General features: G+C 37.8%; 1 protein-coding gene across 3 annotated transcripts in view; it reads right to left on the bottom strand.

Moving 5' to 3' along the window:
• syndig1l (synapse differentiation inducing 1-like) overlaps window positions 1-12,092 on the bottom strand; it is a 40,677-nt gene extending 28,585 nt beyond the window's left edge. The window contains exons 1-2 of one of the 3 annotated variants that reach the window (XM_077219688.1): window positions 11,312-12,092; window positions 5,202-5,797 (exon numbers count right to left, since the gene is read on the bottom strand). In XM_077219688.1, the coding sequence (XP_077075803.1) occupies window positions 5,202-5,678 (477 nt within the window). In that variant the 5' untranslated portion in view covers window positions 5,679-5,797; window positions 11,312-12,092. Of the gene's footprint in view, window positions 1-5,201; window positions 6,012-7,092; window positions 7,265-11,311 lie in introns of those variants that run through there. The other 2 variants (XM_077219689.1, XM_077219687.1) reach the window with 2 other exon arrangements.
• Between the last annotated feature and the right edge of the window lie 258 nt (window positions 12,093-12,350).

Here is a 12,350-nt window from a genome sequence, read left to right as displayed (position 1 = left end):
GTGTAGTTTACGACGATTTTTTTGAATGAAAATCGGTTTTCTCTTTAACAACCGCCAACGCTCCGATCTGGGCTCCCGTAGTTCCGACCGGGCTCAGCGCTTGCCATGATAGAGATACACAAACAACATGGCAAATGAGCAAGACGCGGCAGCAGAAGCACAGCCGACGAAAACATTTAGGCTACAAGCTGAATCTGCAGGGCTGCCAACTCTCACATGTTCACTGTGAGAGACGCAATTCTGTCACTTTTTACACGCTCTCACGCCACACATCCCTTTTCTCACGCAGAGAAAAATTGCGAAGCAAAGAGGACACTGACACCGACAGACAAGACAGAGCAGGTTACTATAGATTAGTATATGAAACAGATTCTCAGCTCTCAGATTCTGTCAATTTTATTACAAAATTCAAACAATAAACATTGTTTTGGCGCTTGTAAATGTGACATGAAAGAAAGCTGGCAGATCTCAGTTCAAGCGGCACGTGAACCGAACATCTGTTACTCTTTACTACCAACTTACCGAAATGTAATAAACCTTTTTAAAAAATAAACATTTACCTCAGGATGCCTTTTAATGACCCATAGCACGCATGTTAGTTAGACGCATCATAAAATAAAAAATTATTATATTTAATTTGAGTTCGTTTTAACCTTTAATAATACCAGCTGACAGGGCTCTCTGTATGTTTACAGCATTAGGTGATTTATTTTTTTATTTTTTTGGGGGGAGAACAATTAACACATTAACGTATCTACTGTACCTATTTGTCCAAAGGAATTTATATTGAATCAAGATCAGAATCAAATCACAAGAATTGACTTGAAATTGTGAAATTTGTGTTAAGCAATAATAAAAACAGTAGCATACCAGTAAACTTAATAAAATTATGTTTAGTTACCAAATAATTTGACAATCACAATACACGTATTGTGATGCAAGTTTTTTTGTTTTTTTTACACATCCCCCCAATCCCAATCCAGCCATTTTATTTTACATTTTCATTGTTTTCAAAGACAGGGCCTGTCCTCTTGTCTTTTTGGCTTGTTGTTTCTGATTGGACTTTAATGGAGATCAAATCCCAGAAGGGAATATTAAATCAAAATAAAGTTAAAACTTGTTTTGAACAATTTCTTTGTCATCTGCAGATTGATTTTAAGTAGGAAGAGAGAAAAAAACGATTTAAATCGTGAATTGAATTTTTTGTGAAAAAATCAGGGATTTTTTTTTAGGCCATATCGCCCAGACCGATCGGTTGATGACATCAAAGTACCGCAAGAGCGATTAGAGAGCAGACGGCTCCTTATGCTTTTGAAATCGCTCTCGCGGTACTTTGATGTCATCAGCCGATCGGTCTGTGCAGCGCCGGTTCAAGTCGAACAAGCCTAGTGATTGACAGGGTGGGAGGGGGCAGGGCAAACTTCACGCAGTGATTGACAGGGTGGGAGGGGGTGGGGCCAACTTTACGCAATGATTGACAGGGTGGGAGGGGGTGGGGCCAACTTTACGCAATGATTGACAGGGTGGGAGGGGCAGGGCTAACTTCACGCAGTGATTGACAGGGTCGGAGGGGGCAGGGCTAACTTCACGCAGTGATTGACAGGGTGGGAGGGGGTGGGGCCAACTTTACGCAATGATTGACAGGGTGGGAGGGGGTGGGGCCAACTTTACGCAATGATTGACAGGGTGGGAGGGGCAAGGCTAACTTCACGCAGTGATTGACAGGGTGGGATGGGGTGGGGCCAACTTCACGCAGTGATTGACAGGGTGGGAGAGGGTGGGGCCAACTTTACGCAATGATTGACAGGGTGGGAGGGGCAGGGCTAACTTAACGCAGTGATTGGCAGGGTGGGATGGGATGGGGCCAACTTCACGCAGTGATTGACAGGGTGGGAGGGGCAGGGCTAACTTCCCGCAGTGATTGACAGGGTGGGAGGGGCAGGGCTAACTTCACAAAGTGATTGACAGGGTGGGAGGGGGCAGGGCTAACTTCACACAGTGATTGACAGGGTGGGAGGGGCAGGGATAACTTCACGCAGTGATTGACAGGGTGGGAGGGGCAGGGCTAACTTCACAAAGTGATTGACAGGGTGGGAGGGGGTGGGGGCAACTTCACGCAGTGATTGACAAGGTGGGAGGGGGTGGGGCCAACTTCATGCAGTGTAGCGTGATCAGCTCGGAATGCATTTTTGATTTGCACGTTGAATTTTGCTACATTCATTGCGGTACATTAAATGAAAATGCATTCGCAAGTGTCTTAACTGTGAGTGTAAATGCAATTAAGAAAAATAACATTTAAAAGTAACAGTTTATTTTACAGTGTCCTTGTTACATATGTTACATGTAATTACCATAGTAATATCAGTGAATTATGCCTAATTACACGCAGTTAACCCTCAACCAAATCCTAATCCTACCCTAACCCTATAGTAAGTATATGTAGTTAATTAATATTACACTGTACTTAAATATTTAATTACACTGTAACAATGACACCTTAAAATAAAGTGTAACCCATTTAAATTATCATTTTGCTACAGTTTTTGCTTGAACATTTTAAACATATCTAATAATTTCTGTAATACATTTTAATTTTAATTTTGAAACTTATAAAGCGTTAACATATATAATATATTGAATTTACATATAAAAACTAGTGTTTGAAGTGGCAAATGTAAATTATTTAATTGAATTTTCATTTTCATTTTTCACCAAACATTGCACAGATGTAATGGAAAATGTAAATTTAAATAAAGAAATACATTGCCATTTTACATGCTGCATTGTCATTTTGCATATTACATTTCAAATTTAATATTGCTACCCATATGCTTCCATAATTTCCCCTATTTTTATATTTAGATTGCTGTCATCTAATGCTCACTTAAAGTTAAAAACACTGTTAAATGTATTCTTTAGCATATCTAAAATAAATATCCATTATTATAATATTATTTATTATTATTTATCATACTATTATTTTCATACTGTTTATCCTACTGTTATTTATCAGTTATAATCCATTCAATTTAAATAAATATTAGCCAGTATCAGACAGACAGAATTTTAATATTGGAGTATAGTTTCTATTATATGTGAGTGACATTTTTCATCACAGTATTCCATTGGTCTCAGCATGTGGCTTAGTATGCAATTAAAGCCAATATTAAAACCAATATTAAAATCCTGCCCAACACTGATAAGCTGACAATTATTTTCATGTTATGGCCAATATTACATATTCAAAACGCATTGTGTGAAAATTTATGAAATTTATGTGTATAATATCTAAAAAATGGATATTCATTTTGAGATTTCTAAAAGATGACATTTAGATAAAGATTCCTATACCATTTAAGTTAGGCTTATAAAAACCAACAGGGATAATGAGCATGACATTCTCCTTCAACATAATCTTTGCATCATCTTTTCATTTAAAGGAGGCTAATTGAGGATTTTTAAGTTATTATCCACTGATGAGAATCTCTTAAAATCTCAATTAAGATATTTAGGCACTTTGCCATTCAAGGCGATGTAATTTCTTTTTTAATCCTTTCAAATACTGCTTTCATGACATTCTGTGACTTCCAAACAAATCCACTAGGACCATTAGTGGCTGTTTTCTACTAGAGGATGTTGGCTAACCAAGACCTGCCGTCAATCCTCCTTCAAGCGAGAAGCTCTGACAGGTGTGTGTGTGTGTGTGCGTGTGCGTGCGTGTGTGTGTGTGTGTGTGTGTGTGTGTGTGTGTGTGTGTGTGTGTGTGTGTGTGTGTGTGTGTGTGTGTGTGTGTGTGTGTGTGTGTGTGTGTGTGTGTGTGTGTGTGTGTGTGTGTGTGTGTGTGTGTGTGTGTGTTTGTGTGTGTGTGCACTCTCCAAGAGTGGAAAGGCACAGTTCACACTTTTCTGTTACACACAAAAAATATTTCACAAATCTCAGAATAAAGAACAAGAATGGGAACAACAGAGGTGTCTCTAGAGGCAAGCTCCCGCGTTCACTTTATCATTGCCACAGAGGGATCTTAAAGCTATAGAATACAAATGAGAAACACAAGCCTCAATGTCACAGCGATGTTACTAATGCACTGTTGAAATATCTCTCAAAGGATGCTCATGAATATCCTATTATCAGATATAAAGACTGTGAACCGGATGAATCATTAGCTATTCACATGAATCGTTCTGTTTTCACACATGCTCACTGTAATGACTTTTACTTGACATAACTCAGGCTTGTTTATTTATAGATTGTTTATTTACATTCACATCTGTGCTTTTTGGGGAAAATCTTTATAATTTTGCAGAGATTTTACTGGCATCAGTCAATACTTTATATTTAACTGTTCATGCTCATTTCTTCTATTTTGTTTTATAAACTTTAATAGAGATCCATTTTTCATTCTGTATTGTTGCTATGTCTATACTTGTAGCATTTAAAAACAATGGATTTTTGTTTTTGATATTGTATTTTTATTTTTTATTTAGTCATTCAGTTTGGTCCTGTTCACATTATATGCAGATATATGCGGCTGTGGCTTAAATTTTGGGGAGATAATTAATTTGTAGGTTCTCTAATGTACTGTAAGCCACAGAACATATCATGAAGACAGACCACACCATATGGGCTGCAGAGGTCCAGAGCCCCATACGCGGAGAATGTCTTTAATATCATCAGACAACCGCAGCGAATTCCGGTGCTGCCTAGCATGGAGCTACATCCATTGTGAGACGCTGAAAGGCTCAGAATCCGGGACATGACCAGAATACATATTCCTCTCACTGAGCTTCGAGGGTGACGGACCCCCATCCAGCACCATTACATCCTATCAGCAGCACTGATCATTGCCCAGCCCATCTCATTAGCCCTTGCCTATCTGCTGAGAAATTGAAGTGGTAGTTGTCACATACGATCCAGTAGAGCCAGCAGATGTTGCTAGAGCATAAAGTGATGTTTTACAGCAATTTCAACCTCCAAATAGAAAATTAAACCTTTGGAGGACAGCTTTTTGAAATGTGAAGCCTTTCCAAAAAAGGGTCTTCTATTGTAGTGTAGGCTATAACTAGAAACTGGTGTTCCCTGGGAGAATTGAGCTGCGATGCTTTAAGGCCACCTGTCAGGGACCTGATGAATTAATCCAGCCATACAAAACCACATGAGTTCGGCTCAGCATCTTCAAAGAAACCTTTAAAAAGCAAACTTACCTCATATTCAACATATTCCTCTTCCTCCACCTCATAAGACACAGTCTGAATTTTCACCTCGTTTTCGTCCAGCAGTTTAGCCTGCGGGTCCTCCGTACTGGGGGTCTCCACCACTACGTCCTTGTCTTTCTTCTCCATGAAGGTGGTCTCGCAGCACTCGTTTTTGTAATCCTTGCCCTTGCTGCTCACTTCGTCCTTGTAAAGGATGAAGTTAGGCTTGTAAAAGGCCTCCACCGCCAGATGAAGCGAGGTGGCGTCCAGTAGCTGGGCTTTAGCCTGGCCATTTCCTCCTGTGACTGCAACCCCACCTCCGCCACCACCTCCTCCTCCACCTCCTCCACCAGTCACAAAGTAGTTAATAATGTTCTCTTGATACTGGTTGCTGTCGAAGTCGCCACCATAACCATAGTCGGCCATAACCATATGCTTACTGTTTTTATCTAGAAGTGGGTTCTGAAGCTCACTTAGGCTCTCCATTGTTGAAGTGCAGAGCGCCGGGACTCGGAGTTTAACAGCCGGATGGAGAATGAAGGGAAGGAGCAATGACCTTGCCTGAACTGATGTGACAGGTGCTAATGTGTTCAATAGGCCGTGAGCTGTAGGGGGAGTGAGAGGAGAGAGAAGTGAGCGAGATAGAGGAAAAGACATGGACTATTGAGCACATGTAGAGGAGAGTTTAATAAGACCGAACTGCCACGATGGACAGGTGCTGGGCAGTGGAAAGGCATCCATGCAGACAACACAATGATGTCTGTGGCACCAAGAGTGGCTTAAGCTACAGCAGATTGACTCTTATTGGGGTGAGTGAGTGATTGTCAGTCTGAGAGAGAGCTTTTTCCTCTCTGATTACAAAAAAGTCATAATGTCCCATTCCTCTCCATCTAACTGATAAAATGTGGTTATCAGACAGATTTTAATTAACTTTATTCTGCTGCCCCATGACACTCACTGATAACCCTGCCGAATGGGCATGCCTGAGAGTTCATATGCCATGAAGGTAAAGTAGACATTTTTGTTACAAAGGGAATCCCAAACATGCCCAATGACCCATCCTAAATGCCTAACTGGCCATCCAGAATTGAATTGAAGGGGAAATATGTATTTAGTCTTACATAGGCAGATATTTGACTAAATGGCATTCTGGTCCACCACACTATAGTTCTTCTTTTCTTTTCTTTTGTCATCTTTTATTTTATGTCATTTTGTGTCTGTAAATATTTATTTCACAATAATAGGCTGGCATGAAAAAGTAATAATGGGAGGGTGGTTGTACAGAAAACAATAATTAATCTAAACTATTTCACAGACATATCCCAGAAAACTAGCATTGTCCATTTTTAATATATATTCGATTGCAATTAAATGGACTATGAATTATGCATGATTACTTCCACATTTAGTCTGTTATATGACAGGACAAAGCAATATTGATACAATCTACCAGTACCTTCGTACTAACATTTTCTGAAACTACTAAAACATTAATTTTGTGGAAATATGCAGTCAGTGTGCATAGAGTAAATTACCTATCAATCAATTGTTAATAGTATTACCAAAAAACAGACTTTTCTTTTTTTTATTCGTTTCTTATGTGGACGTTTGTGTCATGACATCCAACGTGCAAGCTGAGCTGGATTCTAGCTTACGATGACTTTATTTATGATAAGTCAATGTTTTCACCATCTGCTTCTGATTACAAAACATATTTGTGCTGAAATAGATTAATTTAATAAATAAATTATTGTCAATTAATCATAAATATCTTTACTGCAAACCCAAGTGTTTGACCCGAAATCTTGTTTAAACTGTATCTTTTAAGTTTTTATGTTACTAATCATTGATTCATTTTTGCATCATAACTTGGAATAATAGTGAACTGATTAAAACATACTTGCGTGCCCTTACTCCGGGAAGCGGTGTAAAGTCAGCCAATCAGATTAGCCCTTGCCAGATCTAGAAACTGCTTTCCAATTTTGTGTGCATCAGACGATCAGTGGGTGGTCTGTAGGTGTGTTGTCTGAGGCTGAGACTAATATGTATCAGTTTCTTTAATGTGCGACTGATGTGAAGTTAAGTAGTCTAGCAGGTTATTGATGCTCTTTAACTGAGCACATCAATTGTACTCAGATCTAAATCCTGTCAAAACTCTCTTTTGATTGGAGAAAACGACATGTGGCCACAGTGGTTGGTGTGCCCTCTCCTACCTTCTCCTCATTAATCTGTGATTAAAATAGCAACACAATCCGATAGAAAGCAGATTATTTCAGAGCTTTTGATATGATTGTGCCGATGCCTCCAGGGATCGTCAAATGTAGGATCATGCGTCAAGGAATGCTGACTTCATGCTTGACAGATTGTTTGAGCTCCCCCAATTCTCAATACGCATTTCAACACAGTCAGCATCAACTGAGCACATTCTCCCAGCGCAATAATACTCCACCATTAGAGCTAACTAATGAAAAGATGCTGTCGAGATCAAATTATGAATTAGGGAATAGATTGATGATTAGTTATTCTAGGAGACTTCCCAGTTTGAATGTCAATCTCTATCTTTCCTCTCGCTGAATTGATTCCTGGACCGTTTCGAGCTGCATCTTCAACAACGTGTCTGCTACAGATCCATTCCTCGCATTAGCTTCCTCTCCTATCATCATTTCTCAACCCGCTTATTTAAAACAAGGGTCTATTTGTGATGAAAGAGACTAGTGGTAGCGGATGAAGAGTGTGTGCATTAGTTGCTTATGTAAGGCTGGTCCTAACTATAGCAATTAAGTTGTATAATGTCAAAAAGAACAACAAAAAACACCTACGGCTTTTATTTATTTTTAAGTATATACAGTATTTGTTCATATCATTTCATTTTAAAATATATTAAATAATCTTTAAATAAAATATATTTAAAAAATAATTATTATGTTTTCATTATTTATGGTGTCTTTGTTTTCTAATTAAAATACAATTTGTTTTTTTGTGTCATTAATCATCTGAAAGCATTAATTAGTGTTGTTTTTCGTAATTAAAATGAGGCCATACTAAAATTGCCAGTAGGATGTCACAGCAGACCTAATTTCCATTTCTGCTACTCTATGCTTGTAGGCTCCACCACCCTGGCAATTGAAAACAGAAAAGAAAAAATCCCCCAGGTTCTAACTGCCATTGGGATCTTGGAAATGTGAAATTTCACATGGCCTTAAAGCCTTTCTTGTCAAAAAGAGACAGGCCTTGGCCTGTGAAACATGCAAGCATATGCTGTTGTTTGTAGCTGAGAGGTCAGAAACTGTGTGTACAGATATAGTTTTAGAATTGGTTGTATAGGACTCTTTCATTGGCGGAAAATCATTGTGGGATTTTAATTTTCATCAATTCCTATGCATTTGAAAGCGTACACAAACTTAATTTTCTTCTGTCATGTCAAACTAGTATATAAGCTTGCTTATAGGCTTGTTATACTACCGGTTGGGAGGGGCAATATTATATGAAATTTTATATCGGAGTAAAGGAGAAACTTTATGAATGAAACTGACACTTGAACAGTTTCTACTAACATCCTAACGAAGAGAATACGGTTAAATAATGTAGTTGTCAACACTTCAAGCTTTTCTTGTGATTTTCCCACCTGTCATGTGTACAGATACTTGTCATACTCCGACACGCAGGTGGTTGCCATGGTAACGGACAACAATACCTTAACGTGCTGACTTGTGTGGATTAAATTTCATTTGAGGAAATCTGTTTATAAGAGGCTATTAGGTTTGAACTTATTGGTCTTGATTCAGTTGATTTGAATACATATATCTATAATGGATAATGTTGCTTAAGTGAATGCTTAAGTTTAATATACGATGATAATAATACAAAGCAAGCAAGCAGACTATCGGTTGCAAAATTTCCATTCAAACGTTTATGAAATTAGTTGTTACGCACATCCCTAGTAAAGAGTGTTCACTTGTTTTTTGCTGAATTTTAAACTGAATTAAAAGGACTGCTTGTAATGCAACTGACACCGCAATAAACTTTTACACTTTGCAGAGCAAAGATGAAATAAAATAACAGATTCTGTTTTTAATGGTACTGTAGATGCCTTTTAATTTAGTTTATCTTTACATAATTTCATATGACAATATTATTGTAGACGATGTCAGTTATGTCTAGATTAATTTGAGAGAGCTATCAGAGATATAATTTGTCAGAATTGCTATGTTAAAATAATTGAATGGTAGAATTGCTCATGATTCATTTCATAAATTAGGCAGAAGCAATTCAGCTTAGGATAAAAAGTGACTTCTAAATGACAAATAATTGCCTGGTGAGTCAGAGAGTCTTCAATTCATACATTCACAATAAACTTCTAAAGCTTTTACACCTGTGCATTTCTCTTCTACATTCTTTTTTAGATCCTTGAATGTGTTTGTGTGGAACCTTATCACTGGAAGTTGGAAAGATTAATATTAAAGCCCCTTCAAAAAAAAGAAATTCAAACTGGAAACATCTTTTTAAAATGGTGATCACGGCAAACACTATTTAGCGATTTATTATGACTATGGTGTGTACAGTTGTGCATTTACATCTGTAGAAACACCTGTTAAGTGTTCAAATATCCTCTGTCAAGGTCAGGTCTAAATGAGAGTTTGAATAGCATCCGTATACTGTAGGCAGAGATAAACTGTATGGTTTAAAAAAAGGCTGTTTACCTTCTAAGAACATGTAAAACTGAAATGACTGGGGTTAAATAAAATATGCATCAGACCAACATACAGAAACACAGACCTTTTATCCTAGGCAAGCATTTAATTGGTAAATATACATTAAAGCAGATTTCTTAGGTCTCCCTTATTTAACAGGGTCGCTGATGAGGAGGGTCACAACACCGTTCTCCTCAGTTATTAGTATGAATATGCAAATAATTATCTTTCATGCAATACAAATATAACTAATGCATATGGGTGCAGTGACTCAGACTGACAGTGATTTAGAACAAATCGAGAACCATTTCATAGACTTTTTGTGTTATACTTGAATCGATCTGTCCATTGCAGCAAAATTGTTTCAAAGCAGCTTTAAATGATTTTCAGTCCTTAACTATTTGTGAATAACCGTTCTCCTCCATTTCAATAACAGCAAGGTAACCAAAACAAAGAAAGGTGCAACATGCTTCCATCATTGATTACAGCCCCTTTCTCCTTGTGCTAAGGTGCATTCAAACCCCCCTGCCGGTGTCTTAGTCAATTAAGCCTTATGAGTCTCGGCCCTTCTGAATTCTAATAGGATAGAGGCTGAAAACACTTTAGCAGTGTTAATGTGTTGGGTAAAATGGATAATGGAAACTTTTGCTACTCATGTATGCACTGTAATCTCCCTGTGCACAATGCAGGTACAAGAGAGGGACGGAAGAACGAAGTAATGTGGACTTGTAATACAAAGAGGCTATTTGTATTCTAGTATTCATTTGATTTGCATATTTAATTATCTGTTGATGTTGTTCACTCATAGTCATACAAGCTAGTCGTGACTCATGCACTCTGTCAGTGAAGGGTAAATCAGTGCGAATGTACAGATCAACAAACAGAATGAGAGCTGAATATATATATATATATATATATATATATATATATATATATATATATATATATATATATATATATATATATATATATATATAATGCTTTGATTGCATAATACATATGTATGCTTGTAAACTGTACTGGACAGTGTAGTGTATACGGCACAGATTAGTAAGTAACGTGCGTAAAACAATTTTATCATATCAATGATGTGTCAATAACGATAATATAAGCCTCATTATTGCAACATAAAATAAGTAAATCCTTATGTCATATCTGTAAACAACAGTACAGTGTACTTTTCACTTAAGGGCACAGACAAAAGCATAAAATGTTATTTTGTGTTTAAAGGTGTTCAGACTGGAATACACTCTGGCCAAAGCCTGGCTTATACAATAGACATTTGTAGGCTACAGTATAACTCATAGTAGCCATTAACATAGGCATTTTGTGTACAGTGATCAAATCAGATTATCTGTTTATTCAGTAGCTAAGCGCCTATATTTATGACAAATTTCAGCCTCATATTCGGAAATGTCCATGTCTTACCTTGCGACTCAGTAATCCAGGTGTCCGGCTCATTCGATTTGATTCAGTGACAATGTGGCATTCGAATGGCTTTCCACAGAAATGTCAAACGGTTTGAATCCGAGTCTCCATTGCAGAAGCCCGTGAGGCGCCGGTAAACTCAGCGAACAACAATACCTCTGATTTCTAAGGATGAACACGAGCAACGAAACAATAAACCTGCTCAACGTGAGTCATTTCTCGAGCAACAGATATCCAACTTGACTAATGCAGAATATATATGATAAAAGTCGGTAAAATTACTGACTGTAACACAGTACAGCTTTAAAACAGTCTTACTGTACACCGCACCTCATAGTAGTAGGAGTCCGCGCGCATCTTTCAGTTGAATCATGAGCTGTTCAAGACAGCGCGAACTTTCTTGTCCGAATCTCCGCGCGCAGCTTTTAAAACACAATATCTGCTACAAAATCTTTCGCTGTCCCTTTAATTTTACTGTATGAATTCATAAAGTCACCTTAGATTATTGCTCTGTGTGAAGCTGTAAATTCCCATTCAATAAAAGACAGTTTCGTTCTGAGAGAACAAGGTAAGAATGCTGTCAATGACAGACTGTACGGACTTTCCGTTGTGTGTCTCTCCAAAAAGGACACGAAATATGTACCATGAGTCTTGTGTGCGTCGATGCGTTTCCGTCGACTCTCCTCTAGCCGAAATAAAAACATAATACGGCAGGTTTGCGTGGGACGAGAATCTTAGAGCTCTAAAGCGTATTGATTTCACATCTTGTGAGGGAAGCTCTGCTGGGGATATTGACGATCAAATTTACAGCAAAGTATTTATCTATTTATGAGGTCTATTTATTTCACTAGTTGGAGTGTCCATGGAAAATAAGTGTAGAGGAACAAAAATGGACATGATTGGGTTATTCTATGAAAAAGGAGCCTTCTGTCCCTCATGAAGATGTGTAAACAATGACTTCAATGATGAGAAGCCTACTTTTCTTAAATTAGGCATATTATACAGAGATTAGATGCATAGATAAACATATTTTACTTTA

The sequence above is a fragment of the Siphateles boraxobius genome, unplaced genomic scaffold, assembly GCF_051911475.1.
Source record: "Siphateles boraxobius isolate OS27281-9 unplaced genomic scaffold, OSU_SipBor_1 8, whole genome shotgun sequence".
In the NCBI taxonomy this organism is placed as follows: Eukaryota; Metazoa; Chordata; class Actinopteri; order Cypriniformes; family Leuciscidae; genus Siphateles; species Siphateles boraxobius.
Note: the sequence above shows the minus strand (reverse complement) of the source record. Positions and strands in the feature narration are given on the sequence as shown.